At 39.6% G+C, this 18,192-nt stretch overlaps 1 protein-coding gene across 1 annotated transcript; it reads right to left on the reverse strand.

Annotated features, from left to right (window-relative positions):
- Nucleotides 1-16,935: 16,935 nt before the first annotated feature.
- SF3B5 (splicing factor 3b subunit 5) lies at nt 16,936-17,680 on the reverse strand. The gene has a single exon (XM_038526254.1). The coding sequence runs from the start codon at nt 17,544-17,546 to the stop codon at nt 17,286-17,288; it is 261 nt and encodes an 86-aa protein (XP_038382182.1). The 5' UTR covers nt 17,547-17,680; the 3' UTR covers nt 16,936-17,285.
- Nucleotides 17,681-18,192: the final 512 nt, after the last annotated feature.

Here is an 18,192-nt window from a genome sequence, read left to right on the forward strand (position 1 = left end):
CTTTAAGTCTCATTGGCTATCTTCATTCTTTTATCATGCTTTTTGCCTTTTGCTGCTCTGATTGGGTGAATTCCATTCTCCTCTCTAAAATTTACATCTAGTGGACTATTGAACCCCTCTCATGTATTTTTCAGGTTAGTTACTGGATTTTTCAGCTCTGTGACTTCTTTTTGGTACTTTCTTATACTTTTTATCTCTGTTGAAATTCTTACTTTGTTCATTCATCCTTCTTTTAAGCTTAGTGTGTGTGTTGATGACCATTATTTTGAGCACTTTAATTTTTCCCCTGAGAGAGAGAGAGAGGGAGAGAGAGAGATGGAGGATAGGGGAGCAGAGAGAGACAGGGAGAGAGAAAATCTTAATCAGGCTCCATGTCCCATGCAGAGCCCGACATGGTACTCAACCTCATGACCCTGAGATCATGACCTGAGCTGAAATCAAGAGTCTGATGCTTAACTGACTGAGCCACCCAGGCGCCCATTGAACTCTTTATCACATAAATCACTTACCTCCATTTCATAAGGTCTTTATCTGAAGTTTTATCTTGTCTTTTCATCTGGAACATATTCCTCCATTTACTCATATTCCTTGGCTCTTTTTGTTGGTTACTATGCATTAGATAAAATAGCCACTTTTCCCAGTCTTGAAGGAGTGGCCTCATGTAGGAGATAAGCCTTATTGTTCAACCCTGTCCTAGTTCTTGGTTGTCTCTCAAACCTTTGTGATTGTCTAAGTAGCCTACTTTATTTTTAGTGGCTCCCAGTATTTGAAAATGCACCAAGACCTGTTAGTGTCCCAAATGTGAAGAGCTCAGTCAGCAACTAGATTCAGGCTCATTAGAATCCAGACTCTCTATCAGCAGCTTTTAAAGCATGCAAATACACCTCTTCAAGAGGAAGATTGGAACATGAGTATTTCTGTCTGCTCTCTTTGCATGGAGCCCTGGGGGTAATAACCAGTTAAGAACCGTTTCTTTTTTTGCTACTGTCCTACTGTACCCATGAACACAAGCTTCACTAGCACCAGAGCCAGGGTCCCAAGGAATGTGTCCTCTGGGTGCCATAGCCAAAATTTGGGGCATCAGACTTGCACATAAGCTCTTCTCTTGGAGACACTGATCACCTGGGGCACAGCAGAGAAATAGCATGATGGCTTCACAGGCCTCCCTGGTCTCTGGATTTGATTGTAATCAGCCCTGGATGTGTGTCTAACTAGAAGCCTTCCCTTCAGGCTACAGCCATGAAGACAAGTTAATAGACCTCTTTTACAGAAAGACTACAGATGTGTTTTAATTTAATGTCTCATTGCTGTGCTCTGGTAGCTGGTTGAGAAGTATTTCTCCATTTGTAACAGTCCCACAAAACCCAAAAGCATAAGCCCTGCTGGCCACCAAGGCCATGTGATTAAGAAGTGTCCCCTGAGCAGCAGGCACAAAAATTGGGGTGCCAAATGAGTGGGCAAGCTCAGCCCTGGAAGAGACTAGCATCCAAGAGTGAGGTAGAGGGAGCGCACAAAGATGGCACCACCAACCTTCATCCCAAGAGAGCACCTCAATAGGTTTCTTGATATATGCCAAACCAGAAGCCTGCCCCTCATGCTGAAGCTCCAAGACAAAGAAAGACCACGTGTGTTTCAGTTTGCTGTCTCTGCACTGTGTCCTGTGGGTGGGAACCAGCCAAGAACTATCCATCCACTTGTTACAGTTCCATGGGATCCCCAAATGCTTGCCACAATAGCCACCAGATCCAGGCAATAAAGGGGAGTCTCCTAAGTGGAAGCCATAAAACCAGGGCACTAGATACATGTAGAAGCTCTACTCTGGCAGATATCACTGCTCTGGAGCATGGCAGAAGGAAAATTCAAAGCTAGCACCAGCCCTCTGAGTTCTCTGGAAAGCATTAAGTCGGCTCTTAGATGTGTGTTTAATTAAAAGCCTGCCCTTTAGGCCATAGCTATGAAGATAAGCTAATAGGCCTCTATCAAAGCAAGACTGGGCGCCTCAGTTTGCGGTTGCCTCTCTGCTGTGCCCTAAGGGTGATAGCTGTTTAAGAATTCTTTCTCAGTTTGTTAGAGTCCTGTGGGATCCATGACAAAAAAACTCTGCAGCCATTAGACCGTAGCAATCTAGAGGTGTCCCCTGGCTGCAGCCACAAAAATCAGGGCACCAGACAAATGTATAAGCTCTTTTCTGGGAGATACTGGTGAGCTGGAGTGAGGCCAAGGGAGAGAGTAAAGATGGCACCAACTGGCTTCTATCTTTGGAGAGTATATCAGTAGGCCCCTCGAGGTGTGCTAAATTACAAGCATGGCCTGCAGGCAGATACTTTAAGATAAGCAAATAAGTCTCTTTCATGGAAAGTTTGGATGCTTTTCAATTTTAATTTTTTTTTAATTTATTTATGATAGTCACAGAGAGAGAGAGAGAGAGAGGCAGAGACACAGGCAGAGGGAGAAGCAGGCTCCATGCACCGGGAGCCCGATGTGGGATTCGATCCCGGGTCTCCAGGATCGCGCCCTGGGCCAAAGGCAGGCGCCAAACCGCTGCGCCACCCAGGGATGCTTTTCAGTCAGCTGCCTTTGTGGTGGGCCTCAGGTTGGGATGTCTGTGAGGGCCCATTAAGGACTATTTTTCAGTTCACTATGGTCTGTGGATCCTGTGGATATGAATCCTATTGACTTTCAAAGCTACATATTTGGGGCACTTGGCCCTCACATGCAGGTCTTAAAACTTGGGGTTCCAGATGTAGAGTCAAACCTTTCACTCCTCAGGGAGAAGCTCGGGATTTTGAGTTCCTGATTGTGTGTTGAGGTACCAGGGGGTAAGGTATATGGTAAGATTGTGTCTCAGACTCTCCTACCTATTTCAATGTGGTTTTTTTCTCTTGTTCATCCAATCTGTAGGTGTTACATAATTACTTTTTGTTTTGTTGTGGGTTTTTTTTTCCAAAGGAAATTTTTCCATATGTAATTGTAGTTTCAGTGTGCCTGTGAGGAGGTAAATTCAAAAATCCTCCTACACTGCCATCTTGAAATGGACCTGCTCTTCTTTTATTATTTTCATTTCTACTTCTTTCTCAGAATATTTTCTCTGTCTTCATTCTCCAGTGATAGACGACAGAACTTTCTCCTTCTCCATTTTGTATCCTGCCCCTTCTATCTCCTTCACTCATTTTCTCTCTTTCTTCATAGTGATTCCAGGCTCATCTTCTAAAAGCATAACACTTTGAACAGGTAAATCTCTGCTCAGAAATCCCCATTGCCCCAATACTCATAGTATGGAGTCCAGATTCCTTTGTTTGGGATTTAGGGATAGTGAAAATCTTACACTCTTGATTTTCCCTGAATGACTCATTCTGACAGGGGCATCTTTCCTCTTAAAATAAACATATTTTTACCTCCAATTTTTTTCTTGCCATCTATTATATTCCCTCTTGAACAACCTCTTTCTTCTTCATTTTTGCTTACCTGAGGCACATCCTTACTGAAATGCCAAGTTCAAGACCCATTTTTTCAGAAGAGCATCTCTGATTACATGATACAATCCAAGAGGCGTAAAAATGTGATAAAATGTACATTTAAAAATAAATAAAATAATATGTAGCATGTAGTTGACTTACTGAATATATAACAGCCTTAGTGTAAGCAACTATAGAGGATAACTGTGGTTTATTTTTGTTCAGCATCCATTCAATCTTCTCTCCATAACTGTCCCTCTATTTCTCTCAGTGGGTCCACCCCTTGCCTACTTCGAGAACAGATACTTCTGGAAGTAACAAATCCACATATATCCTAGGGATGGAACACATGAACAAGGCTAAATTAATCAGTGTATTAATACCCCTGACCAGAGTGATTAGTTTAGGGAAAATCTGGGATTTGAACCTGGAAGTATATAGCTCCTGGAGCTACTGGCAGCCTTCAGGAAATGGAGCTAGCACCAAAGAATCAGAACTAAGAAATGAGAGAAAGAAAGTTCTGATCACATGTTCGAGTCTTGAATCATTAAGCAACAAGCAGAAGCTCCTGGACTGGTTGATGACATGAGCCCCTATATTCTCTTTTTGCTTCAGACAGTGGATCTCAACACGTTCTTTTCCAATTAAAACAATCCCAATTATGAATAAAGGCAAATCCTTAGTATAAAGACACATTAAACAAATATTTATTGCATGTCTATCATAAACTAGCACTGTGCTAATAAGTAAAATGTCTCTCTATTTAAGCTCCTTTTAGGTAGGAAGGGAAAATCCTCCACTAATCTTTACTCAGTCAGTGTGGCATTCTACTTGGATTCTTTGTACACCCTGAACAGAATAAATACGATTTCATGTAAGTGGCTTAATCAGGAAAATTTTCTGCAAGAATACCATATAACAGATAAAATTTGGACTTTATAAACCACATATTTGTGGTAAACTCTATCCTTTTGAAAACCATAATCTCTCATTACAAAAAATTAAGGCATGATACCAATTTAAGATATGGATTATAACATTATCTCTTAAGACCAGCAGTACTGTCTCAAGGAAGCTGTTACTAAAGATATTCTCATAGAAATTAGAGGGTAGTTTGAATTAATTCTCTTTAAAGTTTATGTGCCATGCACTACTGACATTTGAGGTTCAGTTACTTGGTGGAAATTTGGAAGAGAAAACAGTGAACAGATTAGGCTGAAGAACAAAGAGAAGGTGTGCCATTCTGGGTACAGCACTTAGTGTACAAATAAATGTCATATTTATTTCAAGGCTTAATATGGCAGACCGAAGCCAACTGATGTTTATTATTAATATGCCAGGCATATAAAATTGCATATAAAATTTTAGTATTCCCACAAATAGTCTAACACCAAAGATTTCAGCCATTCAGAGATAATCAGAAGAAATTACACCACTTAAATTTCATAAAGATCAATATTATCACATGCATACTTAAAAAATAAGGTAGTTATTATTACTACTAATTGGAATTTTAAAACTCAAAGCCTAAGTGAAAATAGAGTTTCTGAAGAAATCTATACATATATCACTATTTGAAACTTTAAAATGGACATGCACACACAATGAGTGCCAGTTTTTACCTTGATAATTGCCTAGGGCCTTGTGTTTGAGACAAGTAAGCTTTAATATAAATGAAAAATGACACTTTAGAATTGAAAGAGAACTTAAAAGTCTTTAATGTTACCTAGATGTAGAGCAAACTCCTCATTTAGAGAGGAAGGGTAAATTGAGTACATACAAATGTAATTTTCATGTAATTTTCAAGAAGGCATGAGGCAGCCCTAGTTTGACAAAGAACAAGTTTGAGGCATCAGGCTTTGAATAGCAAAGAAACTTTCTGTTTGGTAAAATCTATATCTACATCTCTCTCTCTCTTTCTCTCTCTCTCTTTCTCTCTCTCTCTCTCCTAAAAATAATTCTTCCAGAAATACAGAATCCACAATAATTATAATGATTATTATCTCCAAACATTGGCTCTCTAAAAAGTGGCTGTTGGGAGAAACACTGATCTTTTACTGCATACAAGATACTATGGCAAAGACATCCCCTTTAGATGGTTCTCTGGTAACAGCATCTAGACAGTTGCATCTGTTTTCCCACTAGGAAATATTTCCAATAGTCCTGGCCTGAGTAGCAGTGTAGTCTGTTTCTCATTATTGTATTTGTAATGGGCAAATTTACTGGCTTAATTAGTGAACATGCTCTCATTTAAAAAATATTTTTGTCAAATAAATTCATCACCCTTCAATTTTTTTCAGAGATTTGATATGGAAGCATGAAGAACAGCTCCAATACAATTAGCACTTAAATATACTCAAGTGCTCCTAATACAAATACAAATCCAATCTTCTACTGTATGGGCACATAAAAGTATATGAATATTATTTAACACTCTAATTTCCATTAATAATGCTTATTTTATAAAAGTTAATGTCTGTCATCAAACTATGGAATTCTTCACAGAAATATGTCTTATTTACTATCTTAAAAAATTGTGCCTCTATGACACAAACTTCAGAGTGTGTGAAATTTAATTAGCACTACTTGTTTTAATATGTGAAGTCTAAAGAAGTTCTATGGCTGAGAGAAAAGGTTAAAGATGTATTGGCTTCACTACACTAATTATCTGTTAATTATTTTATCACAGAACAGCAAGAATCAAGAGGAGATAAGTGGGACGGGAGGCAGAACAAAAGCCAGAGAGAATACTGAAGAGAGAGAGAGAAAAAATGAATGTCAAATCAGCTTACAACCTCGAGCGTAAATATATTAACTTTTCATAATTCAGACTCTAATAATTACAGGTCCATTTAAATTAACTGGAAGATGAGGCACCTATTTAGTCTGTGCTACACCATCATATTCATCAATCCCAAAGTGGGTCCTTACTGAGATGTATTTATCTCAGATTTCATTTTCCATAAATCAATAGCTATTTTCTGCTACATATTGAAGATATTTTATCCTTAGCAAAATATCCCTTCCCCAAGAAACTAAGAGCATGAATTCCCATGTAATTCTATAAAAACAGATATTGTGAGGGGTACCTGAGTGGCTCAGTGGTCAAGCGTCTGCCTTTGGCTCAGGGCATGATCCTGGATCCAGGATCAAGTCCCACATTGGGCTCCCTGCAGGACACCTGCTTCTCCTTCTGCCTGTGTCTCTGCTTCTCTTTCTGTGTCTCTCATGAGTAAATAAATAAAATATTTTTTTAAAAAATGGATATTGTAAAATTGCTTATTTAATCAAAAATTTATTTTAAGATTAACTTTGCTTAAGGCTTTCATTTTATGTGAAATTGTGGAGTTGAGTATTTGATATTTTTTACATCACTTATTCATATGTTAAGTGGTAGGAACAGGTGTGCATTTCTTTGAAAGATGTTGAGACTGGGGGGAAAAAACCCTATCTTGCTTATCATACTTGATAGGACTAAAATCATTTAGGTGAGATTTTTAACACATTACAATACATCAGAGTTCTATTTTGAGCCTAAAGGGTGACAAGATCCATAATCAATGTTTAAGTCCATTTCAATTTTACCCAATCCCCATTGCTTTTTGAGTATTTGTTCATTCATTCACTTACTCATCATTCAACAAATAAAGTTATTGAGTGCCCACAGTTTCAGAACCTGGAGATCCCTGGGTGCACTATGTTTTACTCGTTAATTGTGACCTTATTTTTTATCATCTTTTATATCTCTTCAGTGCTTAGGACTGTGCTTTACATAGTCCGATGATAGACTCTACTAATGTTGATGGCCAACAAATATTATTAAAGCATCTATAGTGTGTTAGATGCTAAGCTCCACGGTGAACAATATCAGCTAAAATCTTTGTCCATGCTTAATACCTTATCACCTAAACTTCAAGTTAACCTAGTAGGAAGATACAAGTTATAAGAGAAGATCAAATCCTAAATTCCATATGAAATGTACACTGTGTTCTTTTGAACTCAGTTTTAGAAAAATTTCTTCCAAGGCTATACTTTTTTTTTTCCTTTTTTGCAAGATGGGATGAAGTAGGTAAGGATAAAGGAAAGGATCTTCACATAAGGAATATAGTCAATAATATTGTAATAATCCCTTTGGTCACAGATGGTAGTAACTAGATGCATCGTGGGGATCACAGAGATCAGGGATTGCTTTGTAATGTGTAAACCTATCAAATCACCATGATGTACACCTGAAGCTAGTAAGACACTATATGTCAATTTCACTTTAATAAAAAGTGATGAGGGGATCCCTGGGTGGCTCGTGGTTTAGCGCCTGCCTTTGGCCCAGGGCGTGATCCTAGAGCCAGAATCAAGTCCCACATTGGGCTCCCTGCATGGGGCCTGCTTCTCCCTCTGCCTGTATCTCTGACTGCCTCTCTCTGTGTCTCTCATGAATGAATAAATAAAATATTTTTTTTTAAAAAAGAATCCCATAGATTAAAATAAAAAATAATAATAATAAAAAGCGATGGGATTTATTTTATTTTTTATTTTTTTAAAGATTTTTAAAGATTTTATTTATTCATTAGAGAGACAGCATACAGTGGATAGGGGAGGGGCAGAAGGAGAGGGAGAGAGAATTTCAAGCAGACTCCCTGCTGAGTCATTGCAGGGCCCTCATGATCCTGAGGTCATGACCTGAGTCAAAAACCAAGAGTCCATCGCTTAACCAACCGAGCCACCTAGGAGCCCTGATGAAATATAGTTTATATTTCACTATTAAAGTTTAAACAAAAATATAATTAAAGAAATTCTCTTTCAAGAGGTTGGGATGATTAAAAATGCTGTGTAAAAAAAAATAAAAAATAATAATAAATAAAAATGCTGTGTAGGGGGCTTAGATAACAAACGAATACAGTGGGAGGGAATGGGGGTGCATGGAGGAAGAAAGAGGGAGAAGCCTAGGTGGACCCAGATGACAGCTACAGAGAAGAAAAGAGAGACATGTTCCAGAGTCTGTCACTCTTTATTCTAACCAATGGGCTGCTTCTTCCCCACAGGCTGTAAGAGCCATAAAGGCTGTGACCCTGTTTGCCTTGGTACATATGCAATAAACATTCATTAAATGAATAGCTAGTAATAAAGGTTCTGAATATATATATATATATATATATATATATATAATCACACATTATATATATCACACATATAATATATATATATATATTTTTAATTTTTTATTTATTTATGATAGTCACACAGAGAGAGAGAGAGGCAGAGACATAGGCAGAGGGAGAAGCAGGCTCCATGCACCAGGAGCCCGATGTGGGATTCAATCCCGGGTCTCCAGGATCACGCCTTGGGCCAAAGGCAGGCGCTAAACCGCTGCGCCACCCAGGGATCCCTATAATATATATTGTATATATAATCACACATATTATATTGCACACATAATTTGATGCTTTTTTCACACATTATATTTTTGAGATCTGCCCTGATTGAGAGATATAGATATGCTGTTTTTAATGCTACATGATGGGAATATACCACGATTTATGTATCTATTCCCTAATTAAGGACACTTAGACTGTTTCCAGCATTTCACTATTTCAAACAGTGGAATATCCTCACATATGTCCCCTCAGGTGTGGGCAACATGTCCTACTCAGGGCAAAAATGTGTGTTATGTGTTTGAAAAGGTATTATGTAAGTGTACAGTTCTCATGTTCAGAACATTTACTACCTGCACACACACAGCATATGTACAGATAGAACTTTATCAAGGTGTAATTCACATACCATACAATTCAGTCACTTACAGTGTACAACTTAGGGACCCTTGGGTGGTGCAGTCAATTGGGCCTCTGATTCTTGGTTTTGGCTGAGGTCATGATCTCAGGGTCATGGGATCAAGCCCTGTGTCAGGCTCTGAGCTCAGCAAAGAGTCTGCTAAAGTTTCTCTCTCTCTTTCCCTCTGTCCATTCCTGCGCTTGCTCTCCTCCCCATCTCTCATAAATAAATAGATCTTAAAAAATTAAAATGTACAATTCAATAGTTTTGACGTTAATAATTTTTTAAATTATAGTAAAACACCTATAACTTTTAATAATTTTTAAAATAATTTTAAAGTATACAGTTCAATGGCATTAATTACATTCACAGTATAGTGCAGCCACCAGCACTATGTTTTCCAAAACTGTTTCATTGCTCTAAACAAAAATTCTGTAATTCTCAAGCAATAACTCACTTTTGTGCCCCTCCACAACCTCTGGTAATCACTAATCAACTTTTAGTCTCCATGAATTTACGTAGTCTAGATACCTTGAATAAATGGAATCATACAATATTTGTCTTTTTGTGTCTTGCTTATTTCATTTAATGTAATGTCTTCAAGATTCATTTATGTTGCAGTATGTACGATAACTTTGTTACTTTTTATGGTTGAATAATTTTCCATTGTATGTGTTATATACCATAGTTTGTCTAATTCATTCATCTGTTGATGGACACTTAGATTGTTTTTACCTTTTGGCTATTCTGACAATGATGCATCGAAATTGGTGTATAAATATCTATTCAAGTTCTTGCTTTCAATTCTTATAGGTATATAACCAGAAATGGAATTGCTGGATCTTATGTAATTATGTTTAGCTTTTGAGGAATTGCCAAATCTTTTCATGGGTATATATTTTTAAAACACTAAATACTTCAAGATAGTGATGTATGTTTGAGCTAATGAATTTACTGGGAGAACACTCACAGAAGTTATTATTTGGTGGTAGGGATGGCATGCACATATGGAGAAAGGAAAAACTAGGTTAGGAGTGGTCAAAGGAAAGTCTTATCTGCAACGCTTCTTTTTACTTTTTAGAAGGGCTACATATATGTACATTATTTGCAGAATTATCCTAAAAATCATTAAGAGGAAAGAACATTTGATACAATATCAACAGTTGTTAATTTGAGGTAGAAGGAATATCCATGTTATTCTTTGTACCTTTCTTATTTTTCTAATTAGAAAAAGCCAAATTTTTCTAAAAAGTACCTATCACTTGATCCTCATATGGAAATTGATGAAGGAGAGAGGACTGTGATATTATCCTCACTGTAAAAGCAGAATTCTGAAATGGAGAGTGATGGACCAGAAGCAGAGACTCGGGCTCTGAGCTGCTAGTCGGGAGACTTGGTGAGGAGAGGGGGCTGAGGAGGTGGGCATCCTAACCTCTTTGATGCTGTGTACCACAACCCCTCCAGGTACCTACTTAAAATTTTCCTCTTTCTTCACAGTATGATGACATTTCTGTTTTGAAAACTGCTACTTTTGTAGGGAGTGTGGAGAAAAAAAAGAATAAGGTTCATTAAAGCAGGAGGATAGCATGATAAGAGGAAAGGCTGGGGGACAAGATAACAACTCAGAACTGTGGCTAGGAAATGAGGGGAGGGGAGAAGAGGAGGGATTCTGAGGTCATGCAGATCAAAGAGATAGAGGTTCAAAGGGCCATTTGTAGCAGACCATTTGTGCCATGTGAGAGATGAGATGGAGTCTTCTTGCGTGTCCTGGTGTCCTACCAGCACCCCCTCGCCCCTTCCCAGTTTTCACTATTTCTGTCCTAAGTGACTGGAGCGGGCAGTTATGTGTGATGTGAGTACTGCAGGTAAGGAAAATGAAGGATGGGGAGCCTGAAGGAAATGTGGGATGTGAGATTAAAAGCCAGTTAAATTAAGAACAAATGATCATCCCTCTGAAGTAGAACAACTGTTAGGTGTAAGATCATTCACTACTGATTTCTTGTAGGTATACATCTTCCAGAACTAATAAAATTAGTGAACAAAAATATCCAAATTCCTCAATAACACTGTTTTTTTTTTAATGCCCTTGCCCTGAAAAATAACCTTAATAGCTTTGTCACTAATTTGTTCAATCTAAGTCTCTTTTCTTTCTAATATCTTAAATTGCTAGTCTCAGAGAGATGAAAAGAATCCGAGCTGAGAACAAAGAACGCTTCACTCACAAAGGTGAGGGAATTACAATCGAAGAGGAAAGGGAAGTTGTCTGTGGTTATGGGCTCCACCTACACATTGCCACCAGATTAATTTCCCCCAAGCTCAAAGTTGAATACATTTTTCTATTCAAATTTCTTTCCTTGCCAAAAGCAGTATCCCCCAAAGGTATTTCTCAAAATCATCTTGATAAGTGTTTCTTGAGAAAAGAAACTACAAGATCAAGTAAGTTTAGGAAGTGATGAGTTAAGAAAAATTTCTTACTCCAGAATTTTAAAAAACTAACCTGAAGCATGAACTCCAAACCATAGGGGCATTTTTGAAACTTATATGACCAAGATATTCCTCTCTTTTTATTCCCCCCTCCCCAACCCCAATCTATACCTTTTCATGGAATCAGAATTCTGTGAAACAGTTTTGGAAACTTTGACCCAACCTCTAAGAGCCTGGATGCTGGAAATCAGATCTGAGTGTAAATTCCTGCCTTAACACTTACCAGCTGAGTGGTACTAGGCAAACAATAGAAGTTTTCCTATCTCTGTTTGCTTACTGGTAGAATGGGATAATAACCTTCCCAGGGTTGGTGTGAAGACTAATTGAGATAATTTATGAAAGTTTTTGGCATGTAATGAGTGCTCAGTAAATAGTAGCTGTTATCTCATTGTTATTCTAGGCTTTGAACCTTAACTTGCTTTTCCAGCCTTATGAAAAAAACAAGAGCCAGTGAGTAGGGACTCTTATAACGCACCATAAGTTAATGAAAGTAATGGAAAGGTTTTAAATGGGAAGGAGTGGTTTGAATTCTAACCCCCCTGGGACAGCTGGTATTATCTCCAGAGGCTCATTCTGCTTTGCCATTGTCTTAACACATATACATCCTACTTATCACTCAAGGTCCCTCCTTATCACTTGAGCCCTTTCTCAACAATGTCCTCATTCACTCCCTCACTGGCAGTTTGCAATAATCTCTTCTTGTAAATTTTATAGCCTTTTTTCTCTGTCTTTCGTTAGCACTTACCACTTGCTTTTACGAATCAAGTTATTTATGTGCTGCTGTATTTATTTCCCTAAGTGTATATATTTCCCTTTTAAGGGCAGGGCCATGGGACGCCTGGGTGGCTCAGCGGTTAAGCATCTGCCTTCAGCTCAGGGTGTGATCCTGGAGTCTTGGGGTCGAGTCCCACATCAGGCTCCCTGCATGAAGCCTGCCTCTGCCTCTGCCTCTCTCTCTGTGTCTCTCATGAATAAATAAAATCTTAAAAAAAAAAAAAAGAAAATAAGGGCAGGGCCACATCTTGTCCCATGTTTGTAAGTATAATACAGGGATTTGTAGTATTCACTATGTATTTATTAAATTAAAAACATGCTATCTCTTTATGGTTCACTGAGTAGCTTTCTAATTACAACATCAGTGTCAATAAATATAGAAAAAGTTGATTTTCTCCAATTAGCAGAAATCCACAGGTTTGGAGCTCTTTCCAAAAGTCTTTTCTATCAGAGCATCATCTGCTGCCCTCCTGTGTTTGATACGAATATTATTTTATACCAGAACAAAAAAAAAAATAACTGGCTCAATTAAATTTATTTCAGCTGCACTTTGTTTACTTTCAGATCTTTGAATCAATTTTTCCCATACAAATTAGTTTTCCTTTTCCCATTAAAATTATATTTATTTATTTATTTATTTATTTATTTTTCTTTAAAAAATTATCTTTAATACATTTCAAGCTACATTTTTTACTTAGAGTTATATAGTATATAAGAACTTTTCATACTGGTCTGATACTCTTTCAGTACACTACTTAATTTGTTAATTTTCATTTTTTTATGAGACAATAACTAATTTCAAAATATCCTAATATGACCTTTATGTATTAGACTTGCTTGGGTAACAGTATATATAAGACTGTACTTTGGGATCCCTGGGTGGCACAGCGGTTTGGCGCCTGCCTTTGGCCCAGGGCGCAATCCTGGAGGCCCAGGATCGAATCCCACATCGGGCTCCCGGTGCATGGAGCCTGCTTCTCCCTCTGCCTGTGTCTCTGCCTCTCTCTCTCTCTCTCTCTGTGACTATCATAAATAAATAAAAATTAAAAAAAAAAAAGACTGTACTTTGGAGCTAGAAAGGCCCATTTCAAATCCTGGCTTAACCACATAGTAATTGTATAACCTGGGGCAAATTACTTGTCTGAAATTTTTCATCTGTAAAACAAATACCTCCCCAAAGATCACATAAAACGCTTTGTGCACTATAAAAGCTATCGATATGTTAGCTATTCTTACTATTTAGGAGGCATGTTTTCAAATATATTTTTTCTTTGGTATTACCTATTTTGAGTAAGTTGAAGACTGCATAAGGATATGAATTAGAATGACCCAGTATATTATCAGGATTAAGTTCTGTCTTTCCATATTCAACACTCAATATTTATTGAACACTTGTGATGTGCCAGGCACTATTCTAAACACTTGGGCTTGTGCAACCTAACAATATAAATCCTAGCCACCTCATGAAGTCTTTCTCTAAGTTACTAACTTCCCTTTAAATTCTTGCAGGTCTCATTGTCTACATTACTTATTTGATTCTTTATACAAGCTACCCCATACTAGGTATCCAGTCCCTTCCTGTCTATCCCAGGGTAGGTTGTCATCTCTCTTGGTCTACTGCTACAGCCTCTAGTTAGAGATGGGGGCCCAGTCTCATGCCACTTTGTATGCCTTTAAGTTTTTTAAGGATGGAGATTTACAGCTTGAATCTCTCCTACTCATTAACATTAAGGGAGGAGAAAGCATTAGTGTTAATATTTTCACTTAATGGTTAACAATAACAGTCTGTTCTGTTACACCACCTCAGTCTATTCTCAACATAGCAGCCAGAGGGATCCTCTGAAACTGGTCAGTTGTTTACCTTGAAGTGACATCCTTTTCTTTCTTTCAAGATGTTATTTATTTATTCATGAGAGACACAGAGATAGGGAGAGACACAGGCAGAGGGAGAAGCAGGCTACCCCCAGGGAGCCTAATGCAGGACTTGATCCCAGGACCCCAGCACACCCTGAGCCAAAGACAGACTCAACCGCTGAGCCACCCAGGCATCCTTGATATACATTTCCGTTCATTACTTTTATCAAATGCCTACCAAATACTCAAGTCTAAATAACCATAGTTTAATCTACCATCTATCAGTATTTTTCAAGCAAAGATGATGGGAAAGGAATTTCAGGAAATCTGTGAAGTTAACATTATTTTCATAATACTAAGATTTGCCATTCTTAGCTGCTTCAGCATTTGTACAGATGATAGAAAAGCAACGGAGAGTAAACAAGCACTTAGCATGAATCAAGGTAGTGGCACCAAAAAGTACTAGCAGTCTTTTTGTATTTTCCACTGCCATGTACTCTCAATGAAAACAAACAAAACCAAAAAGTCAACTCAGTTTCACTTAAAAATGTTCTTTATGCAGTAGAAAGTAGTAATTTTATGAAATCCTAGCTCTTGAGGGGACATCTTTTTAAATATTTCATGTGACAAAATTGGTAGTAAGCATAAAGCATTTCTGCTGCTGCCAAAGTACGATGGTTTTAAGGAAAAGCACTTATTATTTCGGTTGCAAACTGAACCAGCTTTTTTTTTTTTTTTTTTTTTTAAGCCTCAAGGAATACCATTTTTTACTTGAACGATTGACAAACTATAGTTACTTGGAAATGGGTATTTGGAAGACATTTCCTTGAAAATGAACCAAGTGGGCCTGTCACTTCAAGGAAAACAAAAGACAGTATTTGCCACTGGCCGACCTAATTGAAGCTATCAAGACCAACTTAAAATTGTGGAAAACTTATACCATCGCTCTCAGTTTTTCAGCTTCCCAATACTGTAAGACTTCTCTGATGAGATCAGTAGTAATATGAATGAATGTAATCTCTTGATATGTATAATGAGATGTGTCAACATTGTAAGGTCTCTATCACTGTGAGCCAATACTTTCCAAATGAAGGATGTATGAGGTTACAAAATCATGTATGGGTAAAGGATTCTTTCTAAGTTCAAGATAGAGGAATGAATTCTAATGTAACAGAATGAAAAGTTCATTGATCAGAGTTCATGTTATAACTTAAGAAATTACTTAAGAAATAACTTAAGAAATTACTACTTGGGAGTTTTGCTAGAGAATTAACAATTATCCACAATTACTTGAAAAGGTTATTAGAATATTTCTCCCTTACCACATATTTTTGTGGACTTTTCAGACTTCAACCAAAACTTCGTATCACAATAGTTCAAATACAGAAGCAGACAGGAGAGTCCAGCTCTTTTCTGTTAAACCTGACATTGACATTGAAGACATTTGCAAAACTGTTTTTTTTTTTTAATTCTTCTCACTGAATTGCTTTTGGAAAAAGTTATTTTTCATAAAGTGTGTTTGCTAACATGTAATGGTTTTATTGTTATCTACACGAATTACTAAATATTTTACAATTTTGTTTTAATTTCCAATTTGATGAATATCAACAGCTAGAACCCTCATTAACAGACTCTGTGGTATTCAAGAATTTTTAAGAACGTAATGAAGTCCCAAGGCCAAAAGGTTTGAGAATTACTGATCTAAAATATGTCAGCTCACATTACTTAAAACCATTAGTCCCAATGGCTCCTCATTCCCCTCAGGATAAAGTCACAAGTTCTTGCACTGGCCTAGCAGGCTCTACTCTTACCTGTTCCTCCTCCATCACCCATCCCTCTACTCCTCCCCTTGCTCACTCCCTCCAGCCACATTTGCCTCTTTGATGTTCCTCCAAAAAGCCAGATAATTTCAGTATTACCACCATTGCACTAGCAGTTCCCTCTGCCTGGAAAGCAATTCCCTGTTTTCTGTGTGACTATTTCCCTCCCTTCCTTAGTCTTGCTCAAGTGTAACCATCTCTATAGTCTAACATAAGCATCTTGTTTGAAAGTGCAAACGTACTGCTACTCCCATCCTGCACAACACCTAATAAACTTGTTTATGCCTACAATTTGTGTGCCCCCCCAAGTATAACATAAGCTCCAAAAGCGAGGCAAAATGCCCACCACATAGAACTGACTCAACAAGTATTTGTTGAATGCCGAATGAATGAAAGAACTCGTCTGACAGCCTGTCGTTTTTCAGGATGTGTCCAGAATCCCAAGAGAAAGAGACGATGCAACTTACATAGAGGAGTGGGCAATGCTAGTAAAGATTTTTCTGAATGCAAGAACATGAAAGAGGGATACAGTGATCATAAACCTTAATCCTCAGTCCTGAAGGCATTATGGGCCTGAAAAAAGCTCTTGGGAGAAGTCTGGGTTGGGGAATATTATAAAGATCGTGCAAGGCGGATTTAACTGTATGCCAATGAACGCTGGCCCTGTGCTCAACTCCTCCACCCATCCATCTCCCGCCTCTTCGGTCTCCCAAGAAACTAAAGTCCCCAAAGCCCTCCTTGGACCCCCTTCCACTCAAACGCAAGTGGTCCACACCAAGTGATTGAAAAACTTCTAGACTTTATGGAAAAAGAAACGACAATCAACTAGCCAAAAAAGAGCCTCCAAATCCCGTCTGATCCCAGTTCCTTCCCCCCTCTCTTGCTGGTTTAGGACCTCTCCACCGTCTCAGTTCTCACGGGTCCTGACAGTCTCCCAACGCTGTTCCTAAGGGTCCACAGGAAAGCAGGTCAGGCGGGACGGCCTCAGCTAAGCACTTGTGCACGAGGAAGGCGCGAGAAACAGGAGCAATGGAGAACCGGTCCACTTCGGGGCAGGAACACGCGGGAGAAACGGCAAACGGGAGGAACTCGGGACACGCTCCCGCGTGGCAGTGACGAGACGGGGGTGTCAGTTCTCCTCCGGCTTGTCGGCTGGCGGTCCGCAAGGCTGCAGCATCTTCTCCATCAAGTTGAAGCGGACTCGCGCTTTGCTCTCATTCTCCGCAATGGCGAAGTAGTTGAGAAGGTCGAAGTGGCCCATGTAGGAGCAGTAGGAGTCGCGGTGCTGGTTTACCAGCCACTCCCACTTGGTGGTGTCGGCGTGGCCCGTGCCGATGTACTTGGACTGCAGGTGCTCCAGCTGGCTGTGGATAGTGTAGCGGTCAGTCATCTCGCCGCTTTCCCTTCGCGCCCAGGTCAGACGCCGCAGAGGAGAAGCTGCTCTAGACTTCCACGCGGGAGAGAGCCCACGACACGGCACCTCCCGGCCGGCTCAGTCGCAGGAGAATGACGTCACAGCCACGGAGCCGCGAGGACTCGCGGTCCTAGCGCTCAGAGGAGGAAGCGGAAGTGTATTCCGTCAGGGAATTGGAGTTGCCTAGGCGACGCTACCAGTCGGCCGCCCACCCCCCGCCCCCGCCATGGAGAGCTCCGCCCCCTCCGTAGAGCGTTGCATCATGGTTCATTCAGTGGCCCTTGCTCTAGCGCGGAGCGTTGCATGCCGGGAGCTGCGGTCGCCGAGGGTTCGTGCGCGCCCGCCTCCCTGGGCGGTCGTCGCGGTTTAAGAGCCCGCCGGCGCCTGGTGGAGCGTCGTGTCGGGGAGGCGGGGAGCATCCCTGGGCGGCTGGGAGCTGCGAAGAAATGGGGAGCTGCCACAGGCCGCCGTGAGAGTAACCTCGGTGTAACTTTGGTTTCGGAGCGAATGTGGCGGCGTGGTGGGCCCCGTCACGGCCCGGGGTGGGTCACCCTGAGAATCGGTCGACGCGACTGCGGCTCCCAGCTGTGCGTCTTCCTTCAGCGCTGGCGGGGCCGCCGTT

This window comes from Canis lupus, chromosome 1 (genome assembly GCF_011100685.1).
Source record: "Canis lupus familiaris isolate Mischka breed German Shepherd chromosome 1, alternate assembly UU_Cfam_GSD_1.0, whole genome shotgun sequence".
NCBI classification, from domain to species: Eukaryota; Metazoa; Chordata; class Mammalia; order Carnivora; family Canidae; genus Canis; species Canis lupus.